Genomic DNA, 15,556 nt, shown 5'->3' with positions numbered 1-15,556 from the left:
TTTTATTCCATCAGAACATGCATATGATCAGTGAGTAACATGTCACTAGTGGTCTGTAAGTCACTGTGGATTTCTTGGCACAATAAGTAACATCAATGAGGTGAAATAATATACAGACAATTAAAATGGTGACAAGAAAATAATGTGTTGTTTGACTAATTAGTTATGGCCAACAGAAGCTTTGTGCAGAGGGGCCCTAGTTTTGTTCTTATAAAATATATCAGGAACAAAACACGTAACAGACAGACAAACAAGTGGTGGGAAATATAACGTCTGAAGATGGCGTTATTTATTTGGTCAAAATAAAACAAATGTCCTTCAGACATTCACAGATGTATTATTTATATGAAAGGTAATACACCATTTATGGATAGCTTGGTGCTCATAATCAACTGTAACATTACTAACATCTCTATTAGGTACTGCGTTAGTTCATTTGACCAGCGCTGTCCCCTTGTCATTTTGGCAGTTGTTTAGGTCTACCTAACTGACGTTAGCTAACCTCATGCATTGTGAATGGACTCGAAATTATCTCGAGAAGGACGCTGTGCCTGCGTTAATCCACCGTTGCTGGCTTTGCTACGAAGAGCAAAATGTTGTTCTTTCCCTGTTGCGTTTAGCTCAAAGAAAAGTTACGTTAGCTAGTTGCAAGCTAATGTCAGTCAGTGAAGTGAGAACGTAAACAACCGCTTATCCAACATTAGCTTAGCTAGCTAGCTACATTACTACTTCCCTGTGTCCTTTAGGTCCTCTCCTGCCTGGACATTACTGCCACCATCTGAGCTGGAGGGAAAGACAACAGGAGTCATAACCAGAATGCTACTTTATTAATCATGACATGGTTATTCTCAGTGAGGAACATTTCACAAGTGGGCTACAAGTCACGGTTGATTTCTTAGCACCATCACAGCATTGATGAAAAATGACACTTTTCCTCCCCTTTTTTTGTTTATCATATGTTGATTGACGAGATGAGTGAGAGTTAGCATGATTATCTTACTGATCAGAGATGGCGACAACACAGACACAGCTTCAGCGAGAAGAAGAACTCTACCTACTAAGAGACAAAGTCGTGGTTAATTGTCATAGTACTGGCCGTCCTGCATCTCTGTATCACTCTCCATCTTAGGCACTTTCTTGGACATCTGAGCCCTGGTTAACTGCTTTGGCCTGCCTAACTGGCGGGTCGGTCCGATGGGCTTGGCATAATGTGTCCGCTGGTGCTGCCGGAGCCCTTGTTTACGGACAAAGCTCTTGCCGCATTCGATGCACTCGTGGGGTTTCTCTCCTGTATGTGTTCTGAGGTGGACTTTGAGGTCAAATTCTCTGGGGTAAGTCTTGCCACACACAGGGCAGATGAGACGCTTTTCTCCCGAGTGAGATCTCATGTGTTTGTGTAGTTCTGGGAGGTTAGAGTATTCCTCGCCACACACTAGGCAGCCGTGAGATGTGACGGTCGTGTGGTTCTCCTGGTGTTGTTCAGCTTCTCCCGATGTACAGGGACTCCCCTCACCAGTGGACCAGGAGCTGGGATAATCTCCTGTGGGATAGAGATACCCTATTTATTAGTCGTTTTAATGTCATTGAATGCCATTTCATTTTTTTTTTTCACTCTGTAGCCCACACACTATTTGTAGCTTGCAAACCAGGGTCTTCCATTCATGTTTTACATGCAATGTGCTAAATGTTAAGCTGTTAGGAGTGTAGGCTGTCGTCATCAATCATGATTAATCAATAATAATACATCAACGACAGCATAAAGTGTTCTCACCTGTGTGCACTTTCTGATGCGTTTTTAAATGTCCTTTCTGCGTGAAACTCATCCCACACACAGAGCACTGGTAAGGCCTTTCTCCTGTGTGTGTTCTCATGTGTCTGTCCAGGTAATATGTTTGAGGGAACTCCTTCCCACAGTCTGGGCATCTGTGAGTCTCCTTAGCTCTCCTCTGTCGGTGTTCAAGTTCTCTTGATGCAGAGGGACTCAACTCCCCTTCAGAACAGTGAAGCCGCTGATGAATCTTCAGATAGCCTTTCTGAGTGAAACTCTTTCCACAGACTGAGCAAGGATGTTTCTCTCCAGCGTGCGACTTCTCGTGCGTTGTCAAATTTCCTTTTTGAGTAAAACTCTTCTCACACAGAGCGCAAGAGAAAGGCTTCTCTCCTGTGTGGGATCGCTGGTGTACTTTCAGTAATGCTTTATGAGTAAAGGTCTTCTCACACACACAGCAGGTGTAAGGCTTGTCTCCAGTGTTTGTCTTCAAGTGAACCTCCAGAACATTCTTTGAAGAGAACTCTTGTCCACAGCAGCAGGTTATCTTGTCATCCGGGTCTGTTTTAATCTGTTCAGAATGTTTCTTCTGGTGGTGGTATCTCAAACTACATTGATGAGTGAAGCCCTTCCCACACTCAGAGCAGGTATAAGGCTTCTCTCCTGTGTGGGTTCTCATGTGTATTTGTAGTGCCGATAATGTCTGACAGTGTTTCCCACAATCTGGGCATGGGTGGGTCTTTTTCTGCCTCGTTCTGCGTTTTATCTGGTGTTGTTTAGGTTCTCCTGATGTAGAGGGTCTCTCCCCGGCTGCAGAGTGATGGCTGGGACTCTCTCCTGTGGGGATGAGACAGGACAGATATAGTCAGTGAGACTGAGTCAGAGTCAGGTTCTCCTGATGTAGAGGGCATCTCCCCGCCTGCAGAGTGATGGCTGGGACTGAGTCTAAGTTCATTGTACATACCTACTGGGTTTCTCCATTGTTTTACACCACCTCCCGTGCTACTCCCATTCTCAGATTTATGGCAATACACAAGACTGAGTTCCAAATCATGCCACCCTTTTCCCTATATAGTGCACCACTTTTGATTAGAGCCTCATGGACCATAGGGTGCCCTTTGGGACCCATCTCAAGTTAGCCTGGCTCCAGCTACCCACCTGTATTATCTAGTTCCCAGTCTTCTTCTTCTTTGACTACGATATTAAATGTTGGTGTTTCACTGTTCATGTCCAGACTCACAGTAACCCTCTCCTGACCCTGCGCTGTGTCTTTCTGATCACCATGGATACTGTCCTTCTGGTCACCGGACACAGTGGGTTGGGGTTCAGTGGTGCAGGATGAAGACGAGCTGGACGGGTCTTCAGAGTCCTATGATGAAGAGTGACAGCGCAGTTTTCACAACAAGCTTCATTATGAAAGATAGACTCAGCAATATGACACCATACTTAACAGCAAGGCAATGTCTCTTGTTATAGAAATTACAATTTCTTCGTAAAGAAACCGTTCCAACTAAATATACCTGGTTTAAAAACGATCAATCAATGCAAACAAAATTACAGCAGCTAATTTTCATTGGATTTTCATTCACCTAGCGCTGGTCAGTTAGCTTATGTTAGCTAACGTTAGATACCTACTACAAAACAAAATCACATCATCAAGCAACAACAACGTAGCTAGCTAGTACTGCTGTTACTAGCATGCATTGTACTCTACAAAATACTGAGCAACTTGACTTGCAAGCTAGCCGCACCATTTGGTATAGCAACAAACGAGCAGTTTGCAGAGCAGAAAAGTGATGTGGCTAGCACACGTTCAGATTACTACCTCTTCCATTGTAAATCAATCCCTGAGCTAGCTAGCTAACTGATAAATTAGATATAAATCTAGTTTAGTTTTAACTTATGATGACTGCCAGTGTTGTTGGTCGTAACCTCGCGTCTCGTTGGATGTAGGCTGGGAAATACCAACACCTGAGAATATTTCAATCTAAAGTTACTGTATTCTTTTTACAAATAGCTATGCTAACGTTACAATGTACATTTAAATAAACTGGTAAATAAACTGTAAAACTCTCCTTAGCTTCGTACTTCCGGTTTAGGTTGTCTTTTGAGTGTGCATTAGCGCCGACATGCGGTCTGGAAGTTAAAGGTAATAGATTACAGATCTCTTGCAGTGGTGCAACGTACTAAATGAAGTCAAAATACTTTGAAATACTACGTAAGTAGTTTTGGGGGGTATCTGTACTTTACATAATGTACTTTTTACTCCATACATTTTCCCTGACACCCAAAAGTGCTCATTACATTTCGAATGCTAGCAAGACAGGAAAATGTTTCAATATGCGCATGTATCAAGATAACATCCCTGGTCATTCCTACTGCCTCTGATCTGGCAGACTCACTAAACACATGTTGTAAAATATGTCTGAGTGTTGGAGTGAAACTCTTGAGTAAAAAAAGGTCACTCATTAGTAAGGATCTCTATCTTAATTGAAAGGAAAAAAACATACCTGCAAACACTCGTCCCTCATTACAGCCAATTTGAGTGATCACCCTAAACCAGGGCTCTCCAACTCTGTTCCTGGGGAGCTACCGTCCTGTAGGTTATAACCAGGCCTCTCCAATACTGTACCGTCCTGTAGGTTATAACCAGGCCTCTCCAATACTGTACCGTCCTGTAGGTTTAAACCAGGGCTCTCCAACACTGTTCCTGGGGAGCTACCGTCCTGTAGGTTATAACCAGGCCTCTCCAACTCTGTTCCTGGGGAGCTACCGTCCTGTAGGTTTAAACCAGGGCTCTCCAACTCTGTTCCTGGGGAGCTACCGTCCTGTAGGTTATAACCAGGCCTCTCCAATACTGTACCGTCCTGTAGGTTATAACCAGGCCTCTCCAATACTGTACCGTCCTGTAGGTTATAACCAGGCCTCTCCAATACTGTACCGTCCTGTAGGTTTAAACCAGGGCTCTACAACACTGTTCCTAGGGAGCTACCGTCCTGTAGCTTTAAACCAGGGCTCTACAACCCTGTTCCTGGGGAGCTACCGTTCTGTAGGTTTAAACCAGGGCTCTACAACTCTGTTCCTGGGGAGCTACCGTCCTGTAGGTTATAACCAGGGCTCTCCAATACTGTCCGTCCTGTAGGTTATAACCAGGCCTCTCAATACTGTACCGTCCTGTAGGTTATAACCAGGCCTCTCCAATACTGTACCGTCCTGTAGGTTTAAACCAGGGCTCTACAACACTGTTCCTAGGGAGCTACCGTCCTGTAGGTTTAAACCAGGGCTCTACAACCCTGTTCCTGGGGAGCTACCATTCTGTAGGTTTAAACCAGGGCTCTACAACCCTGTTCCTGGGGAGCTACCGTCCTGTAGGTTTAAACCAGGGCTCTCCAACACTGTTCCCAGGGAGCTACCGTCCTGTAGGTTTAAACCAGGGCTCTACAACACTGTTCCCAGGGAGCTACCGTCCTGTAGGTTTAAACCAGGGCTCTACAACACTGTTCCCAGGGAGCTACCGTCCTGTAGGTTTAAACCAGGGCTCTCATTACATTTACATTACATTTAAGTCATTTAGCAGACGCTCTTATCCAGAGCGACTTACAAATTGGTGCATTCACCTTATGATATCCAGTGGAACAACCACTTTATAATAGTGCATCTAAATCTTTTAAGGGGGGGGTTAGAAGGATTACTTTATCCTATCCTAGGTATTCCTTAAAGAGGTGGGGTTTCAGGTGTCTCCGGAAGGTGAATGCACCAATTTGTAAGTCGCTCTGGATAAGAGCGTCTGCTAAATTACTTAAATGTAAATGTAAATGTTGAACACCAGACGGGCTGCGGCGTTCTGGATGAGTTGTAGGGGTTTAATGGCACAGGCAGGGAGCCCAGCCAACAGCGAGTTGCAGTAATCTAGACGGGAGATGACAAGTGCCTGGATTAGGACCTGCGCCGCTTCCTGTGTGAGACAGGGTCGTACTCTGCGAATGTTGTAGAGCATGAACCTACAGGATCGGGTCACCGCCTTGATGTTAGTGGAGAACGACAGGGTGTTGTCCAGGATCACGCCAAGGTTCTTAGCACTCTGGGAGAAGGACACAAGGGAGTTGTCAACCGTGATGGCAAGATCATGGAACGGGCAGTCCTTCCCTGGGAGGAAGAGCAGCTCCGTCTTGCCGAGGTTCAGCTTGAGGTGGTGATCCGTCATCCACACTGATATGTCTGACAGACATGCAGAGATGCGATTCGCCGCCTGGTTATCAGAAGGGGGAAAGGAGAAGATTAATTGTGTGTCGTCTGCATAGCAATGATAGGAGAGATCATGTGAGGATATGACAGAGCCAAGTGACTTGGTGTATAGCGAGAATAGGAGAGGGCCTAGAACAGAGCCCTGGGGGACACCAGTGGTGAGAGCGCATGGTGCGGAGACAGATTCTCGCCACGCCACCTGGTAGGAGCGACCTGTCAGGTAGGACGCAATCCAAGCGTGGGCCGCGCCGGAGATGCCCAACTCGGAGAGGGTGGAGAGGAGGATCTGATGGTTCACAGTATCAAAGGCAGCAGATAGGTCTAGAAGGATGAGAGCAGAGGAGAGAGAGTTAGCTTTAGCAGTGCGGAGAGCCTCCGTGACACAGAGAAGAGCAGTCTCAGTTGAATGCCCAGTCTTGAAACCTGACTGATTAGGATCAAGAAGGTCATTCTGAGAGAGATAGCAGGAGAGCTGGCCAAGGACGGCACGTTCAAGAGTTTTGGAGAGAAAAGAAAGAAGGGATACTGGTCTGTAGTTGTTGACATCGGAGGGATCGAGTGTAGGTTTTTTCAGAAGGGGGTGCAACTCTCGCTCTCTTGAAGACGGAAGGGACGTAGCCAGCGGTCAAGGATGAGTTGATGAGCGAGGTGAGAAGGTCTCCGGAAATGGTCTGGAGAAGAGAGGAGGGGATAGGGTCAAGTGGGCAGGTTGTTGGGCGGCCGGCCGTCACAAGACGCGAGATTTCATCTGGAGAGAGAGGGGAGAAAGAGGTCAAAGCACAGGGTAGGGCAGTGTGAGCAGGACCAGCGGTGTCGTTTGACTTAGCAAACGAGGATCGGATATCGTCAACCTTCTTTTCAAAATGGTTGACGAAGTCATCCGCAGAGAGGGAGGAGGGGGGGGGAGGATTCAGGAGGGAGGAGAAGGTAGCAAAGAGCTTCCTAGGGTTAGAGGCAGATGCTTGGAATTTAGAGTGGTAGAAAGTGGCTTTAGCAGCAGAGACAGAAGAGGAGAATGTAGAGAGGAGGGAGTGAAAGGATGCCAGGTCCGCAGGGAGGCGAGTTTTCCTCCATTTCCGCTCGGCTGCCCGGAGCCCTGTTCTGTGAGCTCGTAGTGAGTCGTCGAGCCACGGAGCAGGAGGAGCTCTCCAACACTGTTCCGTCCTGTAGGTTTAAACCAGGGCTCTCCAACCCTGTTCCTGGGGAGCTACCGTCCTGTAGGTTATAACCAGGCCTCTCCAACACTGTTCCGTCCTGTAGGTTTAAACCAGGGCTCTCCAACACTGTTCCGTCCTGTAGGTTTAAACCAGGGCTCTCCAACACTGTTCCGTCCTGTAGGTTTAAAGCAGGCCTCTCCAATACTGTACCGTCCTGTAGGTTTAAAGCAGGCCTCTCCAATACTGTACCGTCCTGTAGGTTTAAACCAGGGCTGTACAACCTTGTTCCCAGGAAGCTACCGTCCTGTAGGTTTAAACCAGGGCTCTCCAAACCTGTTCCCAGGGAGCTACCGTCCTGTAGGTTTAAACCAGGGCTCTCCAACCCTGTTCCTGGGGAGCTACCGTCCTGTAGGTTTAAACCAGGGCTCTACAACACTGTTCCCAGGGAGCTACCGTCCTGTAGGTTTAAACCAGGGCTCTCCAACACTGTTCCCAGGGAGCTACTGTCCTGTAGGTTTAAACCAGGGCTCTCCAACCCTGTTCCCAGGGAGCTACCGTCCTGTAGGTTTAAACCAGGGCTCTCCAACACTGTTCCCAGGGAGCTACTGTCCTGTAGGTTTAAACCAGGGCTTTACAACACTGTTCCCAGGGAGCTACCGTCCTGTAGGTTTAAACCAGGGCTCTCCAACCATGTTCCCAGGGAGCTACCGTCCTGTAGGTTTAAACCAGGGCTCTCCAACCCTGTTCCCAGGGAGCTACCGTCCTGTAGGTTTAAACCAGGGCTCTCCAACACTGTTCCGTCCTGTAGGTTTAAACCAGGGCTCTCCAACCCTGTTCCTGGGGAGCTACCGTCCTGTAGGTTTAAACCAGGGCTCCCCAACTCTGTTCCTGGGGAGCTACCATCCTGTAGGTTTAAACCAGGGCTCTCCAACTCTGTTCCCAGGGAGCTACCGTCCTGTAGGTTTAAACCAGGGCTCTCCAACACTGTTCCGTCCTGTAGGTTTAAAGCAGGACTCTCCAACACTGTTCCGTCTTCTAGGTTTTTGCTACAACCTTCATGTAGCACACCTGATTCTAATAATGAGCTGATTCTAATAATTAGGTGATTGATGAGCTGAATCTGGTTAGTTACAACTGGGGTTGGAGCAAAACATATAGGAGGGTTGCTCTCCAGGAACAAGGTTGGAGAGCCCTGGCTGAAACCAGTTTCCTTTATTCTGGCAGTTACCTGTAAGCTATCTGACCGCTTCTGAAATCAAACCCCTTTCTGTTTCCATACATTGCCGCACGAGGGCGATGTGCGCAAGTTGGTGGAAGAACAAGGGGGAGTTCTTATAGAATGCCAGCAAAAAAAGCCTCTATTTACATGTTTCTTATGAGTGCATTTCACACTACTATTGGATTATACTTGGATTTTAAGGCTCGTATGAATGTCCTGCTTAATATAATGTTTGTGTCATCACAAATCAACTGCATTATACTTAAACACTTCAACCTGTAAAATGGCTCCTTGGCTAGCTTTTGCAACAGGCTATAATCAATGAGCGTTAGCATTCTAGCTAACAACTGCTACATCCAAAATAGTTATTTTGCAAAGTTCACAACCAAATATAATCTTAGCGACTGTTCAAGCAATAATCAAAACATCATTGTAAGCCTATAAGAACCTCAAAAAGTTATTTTGTTTAGAAGTAATAAAAACGTAAATCTAGGCCATGTTGAATGGGGGCAGATCGCGATGGCTTTCTTCCTGCCGCCGAAAGAGTCGCGCATCTGTGACGTCGGTGCGTCGTGCCCTGGATAAGGGTAATAAAGGTGAGAAAAACGTTTTTCCCCAAATGTTCATTTATTGGACCATGGCGTTATATGAAATGCATGTAATTTCTTAGTATCATGATAGCTTCAATAAGTAAAATAAACAAGAAATAAAATGCATAGGATTACATAGTATGATTATCTTACACAACACAGTATTATACTGATCACAACACACTAGAGGTCGACCGATTATGATTTTTCAACGCCGATACCGATTATTGGAGGACCCCCAAAAAAAGCTGATACCGATTAATCGGCCAATTTTTTTTACATTTATTTATTTGTAATAATGACAATTACAACAATACTGAATGAACACTTATTTTAACTTAGTATAATATTGCCAATTTAGCCTCAAATAAATAATGAAACATGTTCAATTTGGTTTAAATAATGCAAAAACTAAAAGTGTTGGAGAAGAAAGTAAAAGTGCAATATGTGCCATGTAAAAAAGCTAACGTTTAAGTTCCTTGCTCAGAACATGAGACATATGAAAGCTGGTGGTTCCTTTTAACATGAGTCTTCAATATTCCCAGGTAAGATGTTTTAGGTTGTAGTTATTATAGGAATTATAGGACTATTTCTCTCTATACCATTTGTATTTCATATACCTTTGACTATTGGATGTTCTAATAGGCACTTTAGTATTGCCAGTGTAACAGTATAGCTTCCGTCCCTCTCCTCGCTCCTACCTGGGCTCAAACCAGGAACACATCGACAACAGCCACCCTCGAAGCAGCGTTACCCATGCAGCGCAAGGGGAACAACTACTCCAAGTCTCAGAGCAAGTGACGTTTGAAACGCTATTAGCGCCCACCCCACTAACTAGCTAGCCATTTCACATCGGTTACACCAGCCTCATCTTGGGGGTTGATAGGCTTGAAGTCATAAACAGCGCAATGCATTGCGAAGGGCTGTTTGAATGAATGCTCACGAGGCTGCTGCTGCCTACCATCGCTCAGTCAGACTGCTCTATCAAATCATAGACTTAATTATAACATAATAACACACAGAAATACGAGCCTTAGGTCATTAATATGGTCGAATCCGTAAACTATCATCTCGAAAACAAAACGTTTTTCCTGTCAGTGAAATACGGAACCGTTCCGTATTTTATCTAACGGGTGGCATCCCTAAGTCGAAATATTCCTGTTACATTGCACAACCTTCAATGTTATGTCATAATTACGTAAAATTCAGGCAAATTAGTTTGCAACGAGCCAGGCGGCCCAAACTGTTGCATATACCCTGACTGCGTGCAATGACAAGCTAGATAAACTAGTAATATCATCAACCATGTGTAGTTAACTAGTGATTATGATTGATTGTTTTTTATAAGATAAGTTTAATGCTAGCTAGCAACTTACCTTGGCTTCTTACTGCATTCGCGCAATGTAAAGCAGGTGGTTAGAGCGTTGGACTAGTTAACCGTAAGGTTGCAAGATTGAATCCCCGAGCTGACAAGGGAAAAATCTGTCATTCTGCCCCTGAACAAGGCAGTTAACCCACCGTTCCTAGGCCGTCATTGAAAATAAGAATGTGTTCTTAACTGACTTGCCTAGTTAAATAAAGGTCTAAAAAAATAAAATAACAATAAATTTAAAAAAAATAAAAATCGGCATCCAAAAATACAGATTTCCGATTGTTATGAAAACTTGAAATCAGCCCTAATTAAATCAGCCATTCCGATTAATCGGTCGACCTCTACAACACACACACAAATACGTGCGCGCGCACACACCAGAAAGAATAACGATTCTGTAGTCATAAGAGGCATGGTGGGTGTCCAAAATAGCACCCTATTCCCTATATAATGCACTACATTTCAGCAGAGCCCTCAAGGTTCCCATATGGGCCCTGGTCAAAAGTAGTGCACTATATAGGGAATAGGGTGCCATTTGGGATGAAGATATGGACCCAGCCCCATTTTTAAAGGTGCCAGTACTGCCAGTGTCCTCTCTCCATCTGCGGTAAGGGCATAAGTCTCTCATATTTACATTGATGTATGTATTTTTTGCTAAGCTTTTCCTACCCTGGGTGATTGGTTGGACCTTCCACTACTAGAGCCCACCCTGGGTGGTCTGCCTAAATGGCGGGTCGGTCCCATGGGCTTGGGAGCATGTGACCGCCGGTGTTGTTGGAGATTGTTTTTCCGGACGTAGGCCTTCCCGCAGTCATAGCACTGGTACGGTCTCTCTCCTGTGTGCGTTCTGAGATGGACTCGGAGGTCATATTCCCTGGTGTAAGTCTTGCCACATTCAGTGCAGAGATAGCGTTTTTCTCCCCTGGGGGACATGGTGGGTTTCTGTGGTGCCGGGAGGTGGTGGCTTCCTTCCCTCTGCGGTGCCGGGAGGTGGTGGGTTTGTGGTGCCGGTAGGTTGTGGGTTTGTGGTGCCGGTAGGTTGTGGGTTTGTGGTGCCGGTAGGTTGTGGGTTTGTGGTGCCGGTAGGTTGTGGGTTTGTGGTGCCGGTAGGTTGTGGGTTTGTGGTGCCGGAAGGTTGTGGGTTTGTGGTGCCGGTAGGTTGTGGGTTTGTGGTGCCGGAAGGTTGTGGGTTTGTGGTGCCGGAAGGGTGTGGGTTCCCTCCTTGCCAATCTGATTCAGGCATCGTTGTGGTTTCCCAACATTATGTCTGTTGTCCGGAGGTTGTTTCACTGCTTCTGAAGAAGTCGTCCTCATGTCCATGTCAGGCAGGAAACTGGGATCCCTGCCTGCATGACAAACGGACAGAGAGAAAGGAGAGACAGACACAATGCAACAATGTTATTGTTAAGGTGTGGATGAGATTATTGTTTTTAAAACAACATGGTTTTGATCACTGACAGTTTTCTAGTAGGCCATCAGGATGTATTAATGGTAGAGGACACTCACCTGTGTGCACTTTAAAATGCGTTTTGAGATTCCCTTTCTGGTTGAACGTCATCCCACACACAGAGCACTGGTAAGGCCTCTCTCCTGTGTGTGTTCTCATGTGTCTCTCCAGTTTGTTTGCTTGAGTGAACTCCTTCCCACAGTCCGGACACTTGTGAAAGCTCTTTGCTCGACGTTGTTCCTCTCCCCCAGAACAGTTGAATCGCTCGTGGGTCATCAGGAGTCCTTTACTGATGAAGCCCTTGCCACACTCAGAGCAGAGGAAAGGCATCTCTCCTGTGTGTGTTCGCTCGTGGACTTTTAACGTATACTTACTAGAGCAGGTCCGTCCGCACACAGAGCACAGGGGCTTCTCCTCGGTGTGTGTTCGCTCGTGGGCTTTCCAAGCCGGTTTGTGGTAGTAACCCTTGCCACAGAAAGAGCAAGAGTAAGGCATCTCTCCTGTGTGAGATCGCTGGTGTTCTTTTAATGATTCTTTATTGAACCTCTTGCCACAAACACAGCAGGTGTAAGGCTTGGCTCCAGTGTCTGTCTTCAAGTGAACCTCCAGAACGCACTTTGAGGAGAACTCTTGTCCACAGCAGCAGGTTATCTTCTCATTCGGGTCTGTTTTAATCTGTTCAGAATTCCTCTTTTGGTGGTATCTCAAACTACATTGATGAGCGAAGCCCTTCCCACACTCAGAGCAGGTATAAGGCTTCTCTCCTGTGTGGGTTCGTTGGTGTGTTTTCAAAGCTTGTCTAATAATGAACGTTTTCTCACACACAAAGCAAGCGTAAGGCTTCTCTCCTGTGTGGGTTCTCATGTGTATTTGTAGTGCCGATAATGTCTGGCAGTGTTTCCCACAATCTGGGCATGGGTGGGTCTTTTTCTGCCTCGTTCTGCGTTTTATCTGGTGTTGTTTAGGTTCTCCTGATGTAGAGGGTCTCTCCCCGGCTGCAGAGTGATGGCTGGGACTCTCTCCTGTGGGGATGAGACAGGACAGATATAGTCAGTGAGACTGAGTCAGACTCAGTGTGCATATGCATACCTACTGGGTTTCTCCCTTATTTTACAACATGTCCTGTGCTTCTCCTGTTGTAGAATTTATGGCAAAGCTATCCAAGAAAGCTCCCCAAATGCCACCCTATAAAGTGCACTAATTTTGACCATAGCCATAGGGTTCTGGTCAAGAGTAGTGGACTATATAGGGAATAGGGTGCCATTCTGGTCAAGAGTAGTGCACTATATAGGGAATAGGGTGCCATTCTGGTATACAGTAGTGCACTATATAGGGAATAGGGTGCCATTCTGGTCTACAGTAGTGCACTATATAGGGAATAGGGTGCCATTCTGGTCAACAGTAGTGCACTATATAGGGAATAGGGTGCCATTCTGGTCAACAGTAGTGCACTATATAGGGAATAGGGTGCCATTCTGGTCAACAGTAGTGCACTATATAGGTAATAGGGTGCCATTCTGGTATACAGTAGTGCACTATATAGGGAATAGGGTGCCATTCTGGTCTACAGTAGTGCACTATATAGGGAATAGCGTGCCATTCTGGTCTACAGTAGTGCACTATATAGGGAATAGGGTGCCATTCTGGTCTACAGTAGTGCTCTCTATATAGGGAATAGGGTGCCATTCTGGTCTACAGTAGTGCACTATATAGGGAATAGCGTGCCATTCTGGTCTACAGTAGTGCACTATAAAGGGAATAGCATACCCTTTGGGACCCATCTCAAGTTAGCCTGGCTCCAGCTACCCACCTGTATTATCTAGTTCCCAGTCTTCTTCTTCTTCTTTGACTACGATATTAAATGTTGGTGTTTCACTGTTCATGTCCAGACTCGCAGTAACCCTCTCCTGACCCTGCGCTGTGTCTTTCTGATCACCATGGTTACTGTCCTCCTGGTCACCACGGTTCCTGTCAAGACTCGGGGACACCATGGGTTGGGGTTCGTTGGAGCAGGATGGAGATGGGCTGGACGGGTCTTCAGAATCCTATATGATGAAGAGTGACAGTGCAGTTTTAACAGCACACTAGCTAGTTACATTATTAATATGTAGATTTAGCAATATGACACCATCCTAAATAGCAAGGCAATTGTTTTGTTTGCTTGTTATGGAAAAAGACAACTTCTCTTTGAAATAAACCTTTCCAGCTAAGTAGAACTGGTTTAGGAACTATCAGTGGAGAAGGTGGAAAGCTTCAAGTTCCTCAGCGTACACATCCCTGACAATCTGAAATGGTCCACCCACAGACAGTGTGGTGAAGAAGGCACAACAGCGCCTCTTCAACCTCAGGAGGCTGAAGAAATTTGTCTTGGCCCCGAAGACCCTCAAACTTTTACAGATGCACAATTGAGAGCATCCTGTCGAGCTGTATCACCGCCTGGTACGGCAACTGCACCGCCCGCAACTGCAGGGCTCTCCAGAGGGTGGTGCGGTCTACCCAACGCGTCACCAGGGGCACACTGTCTGCTCTCCAGGACACCTATAGCACCCGATGTCACAGGAAGGCCAAAAATATCATCAAGGACATCAACCACCCGGAGCCACAGCCTGTTCACCCCGATATCATCCAGAAGGCAAAATCAGTACAGGTGCATCAAAGTTGGACAGGTAGGCTGAAAAACAGCTTCTATCTCAAGGCCATCAGACTGTTAAATAGCCATCACTAAATAACTTCCACCCGGTTACTCAACCCTGCACCTTACAGGCTGCTGCCCTATGTACATACACATGGAATCACTGGCCACTTTAATAATGGAACACTAGTCACTTTAATAATGTTTACATACTGCTTTACTCATATATACATACTGTATTCTATTCTACTTTATTTTAGTCTATGCCACTCCGACATTGCTCGTCCTAATATTTATATATTTCTTAATTCCATTCATTTACTTTTAGATTTGTGACTTGTTGTGAATTGTTAGATACTAATGCACTGTTGGAGCCAGGAACACAAGCATTTCGCTACACCCGCAACAAAATATGCTAAATATGTGTATATGACCAATAACATTTGATTTGATATCAATCAATGCAAACCAAAACACACCAGCTACTGTTGATTGTATTGTCATTCATCAAGCTAGCTGGCCAGTTAACTAGCTACGTTACCTTACTAGAAAACGACATATCAGCGAGCTACGACAAGTTAGCTAGTAACGTTACTGATGTTGCTACCATTCACTGATCTCCATAAAATACTGAGCAACTTGATTTGCGAGCTAGCCACAACATTTGGTATAGCAACCGCCGAACAGAATGCAGAAAAGAGATGTGGCTAGCGCACATTCAGAGTCTTACCTCGTCCATAGCATATGGAATGAATCCCTGAGCTAACTAATTACAAAGCTCATTTAGTTTCAAATGTATAATGATGACTGGCAATGTTGTTGGTCGTAACCTCGAGTCTCGTTGGAGGCTGGGAAATACCAACACCCGAGGGTATTTAATCAAAAGCTGCGGTCTTCCTTTCATTACATTTTTTTCTGCAAAAGTGTTTTGAACAATGAGATGTTATAAGTGCAGTTCTGTAAACTGTCGAAGTCAGTTTGGCTTTTTACTTCTGGTATGAGGTTGTCTTTTGTCTGTGCTTTAGCGCCCCTATGCGGTCTGGAGAACAAAGACAATAGAGGACAAGTCTCTTACAACCTAGTTCTCTGACCGTTTCTGAAGTCAAACGTTTTTATACATAAAGGT

At 45.6% G+C, this 15,556-nt stretch overlaps 2 protein-coding genes across 4 annotated transcripts; both read right to left on the bottom strand.

The window, feature by feature from the left end:
• Positions 1-255: 255 nt before the first annotated feature.
• On the bottom strand, positions 256-3,899 carry LOC106564112 (zinc finger protein OZF). 3 transcript variants are annotated; one of them, XM_045690642.1, is made up of 4 exons: positions 3,669-3,899; positions 2,927-3,137; positions 1,772-2,605; positions 256-1,540 (listed from the first exon to the last, which is right to left on the bottom strand). In XM_045690642.1, the coding sequence occupies exons 2-4, from the start codon at positions 2,994-2,996 to the stop codon at positions 1,077-1,079; spliced, it is 1,368 nt and encodes a 455-aa protein (XP_045546598.1). In that variant the 5' UTR covers positions 2,997-3,137; positions 3,669-3,899; the 3' UTR covers positions 256-1,076. The 3 variants fall into 3 exon arrangements, with proteins under 3 accessions (XP_045546598.1, XP_013985583.1, XP_013985582.1); XM_014130108.2 differs by having other exon boundaries at positions 3,520-3,894; XM_014130107.2 differs by having other exon boundaries at positions 3,594-3,894.
• Positions 3,900-10,625: 6,726 nt separating this feature from the next.
• On the bottom strand, positions 10,626-15,413 carry LOC106564093 (oocyte zinc finger protein XlCOF6-like). The gene is made up of 4 exons (XM_014130084.2): positions 15,161-15,413; positions 13,609-13,843; positions 11,858-12,820; positions 10,626-11,697 (listed from the first exon to the last, which is right to left on the bottom strand). The coding sequence occupies exons 1-4, from the start codon at positions 15,167-15,169 to the stop codon at positions 11,006-11,008; spliced, it is 1,899 nt and encodes a 632-aa protein (XP_013985559.2). The 5' UTR covers positions 15,170-15,413; the 3' UTR covers positions 10,626-11,005.
• Between the last annotated feature and the right edge of the window lie 143 nt (positions 15,414-15,556).

The sequence above is a fragment of the Salmo salar genome, chromosome ssa12 (genome assembly GCF_905237065.1).
Source record: "Salmo salar chromosome ssa12, Ssal_v3.1, whole genome shotgun sequence".
NCBI lineage: Eukaryota > Metazoa > Chordata > Actinopteri > Salmoniformes > Salmonidae > Salmo > Salmo salar.
This window is presented reverse-complemented; position numbering and strand designations above follow the sequence as displayed.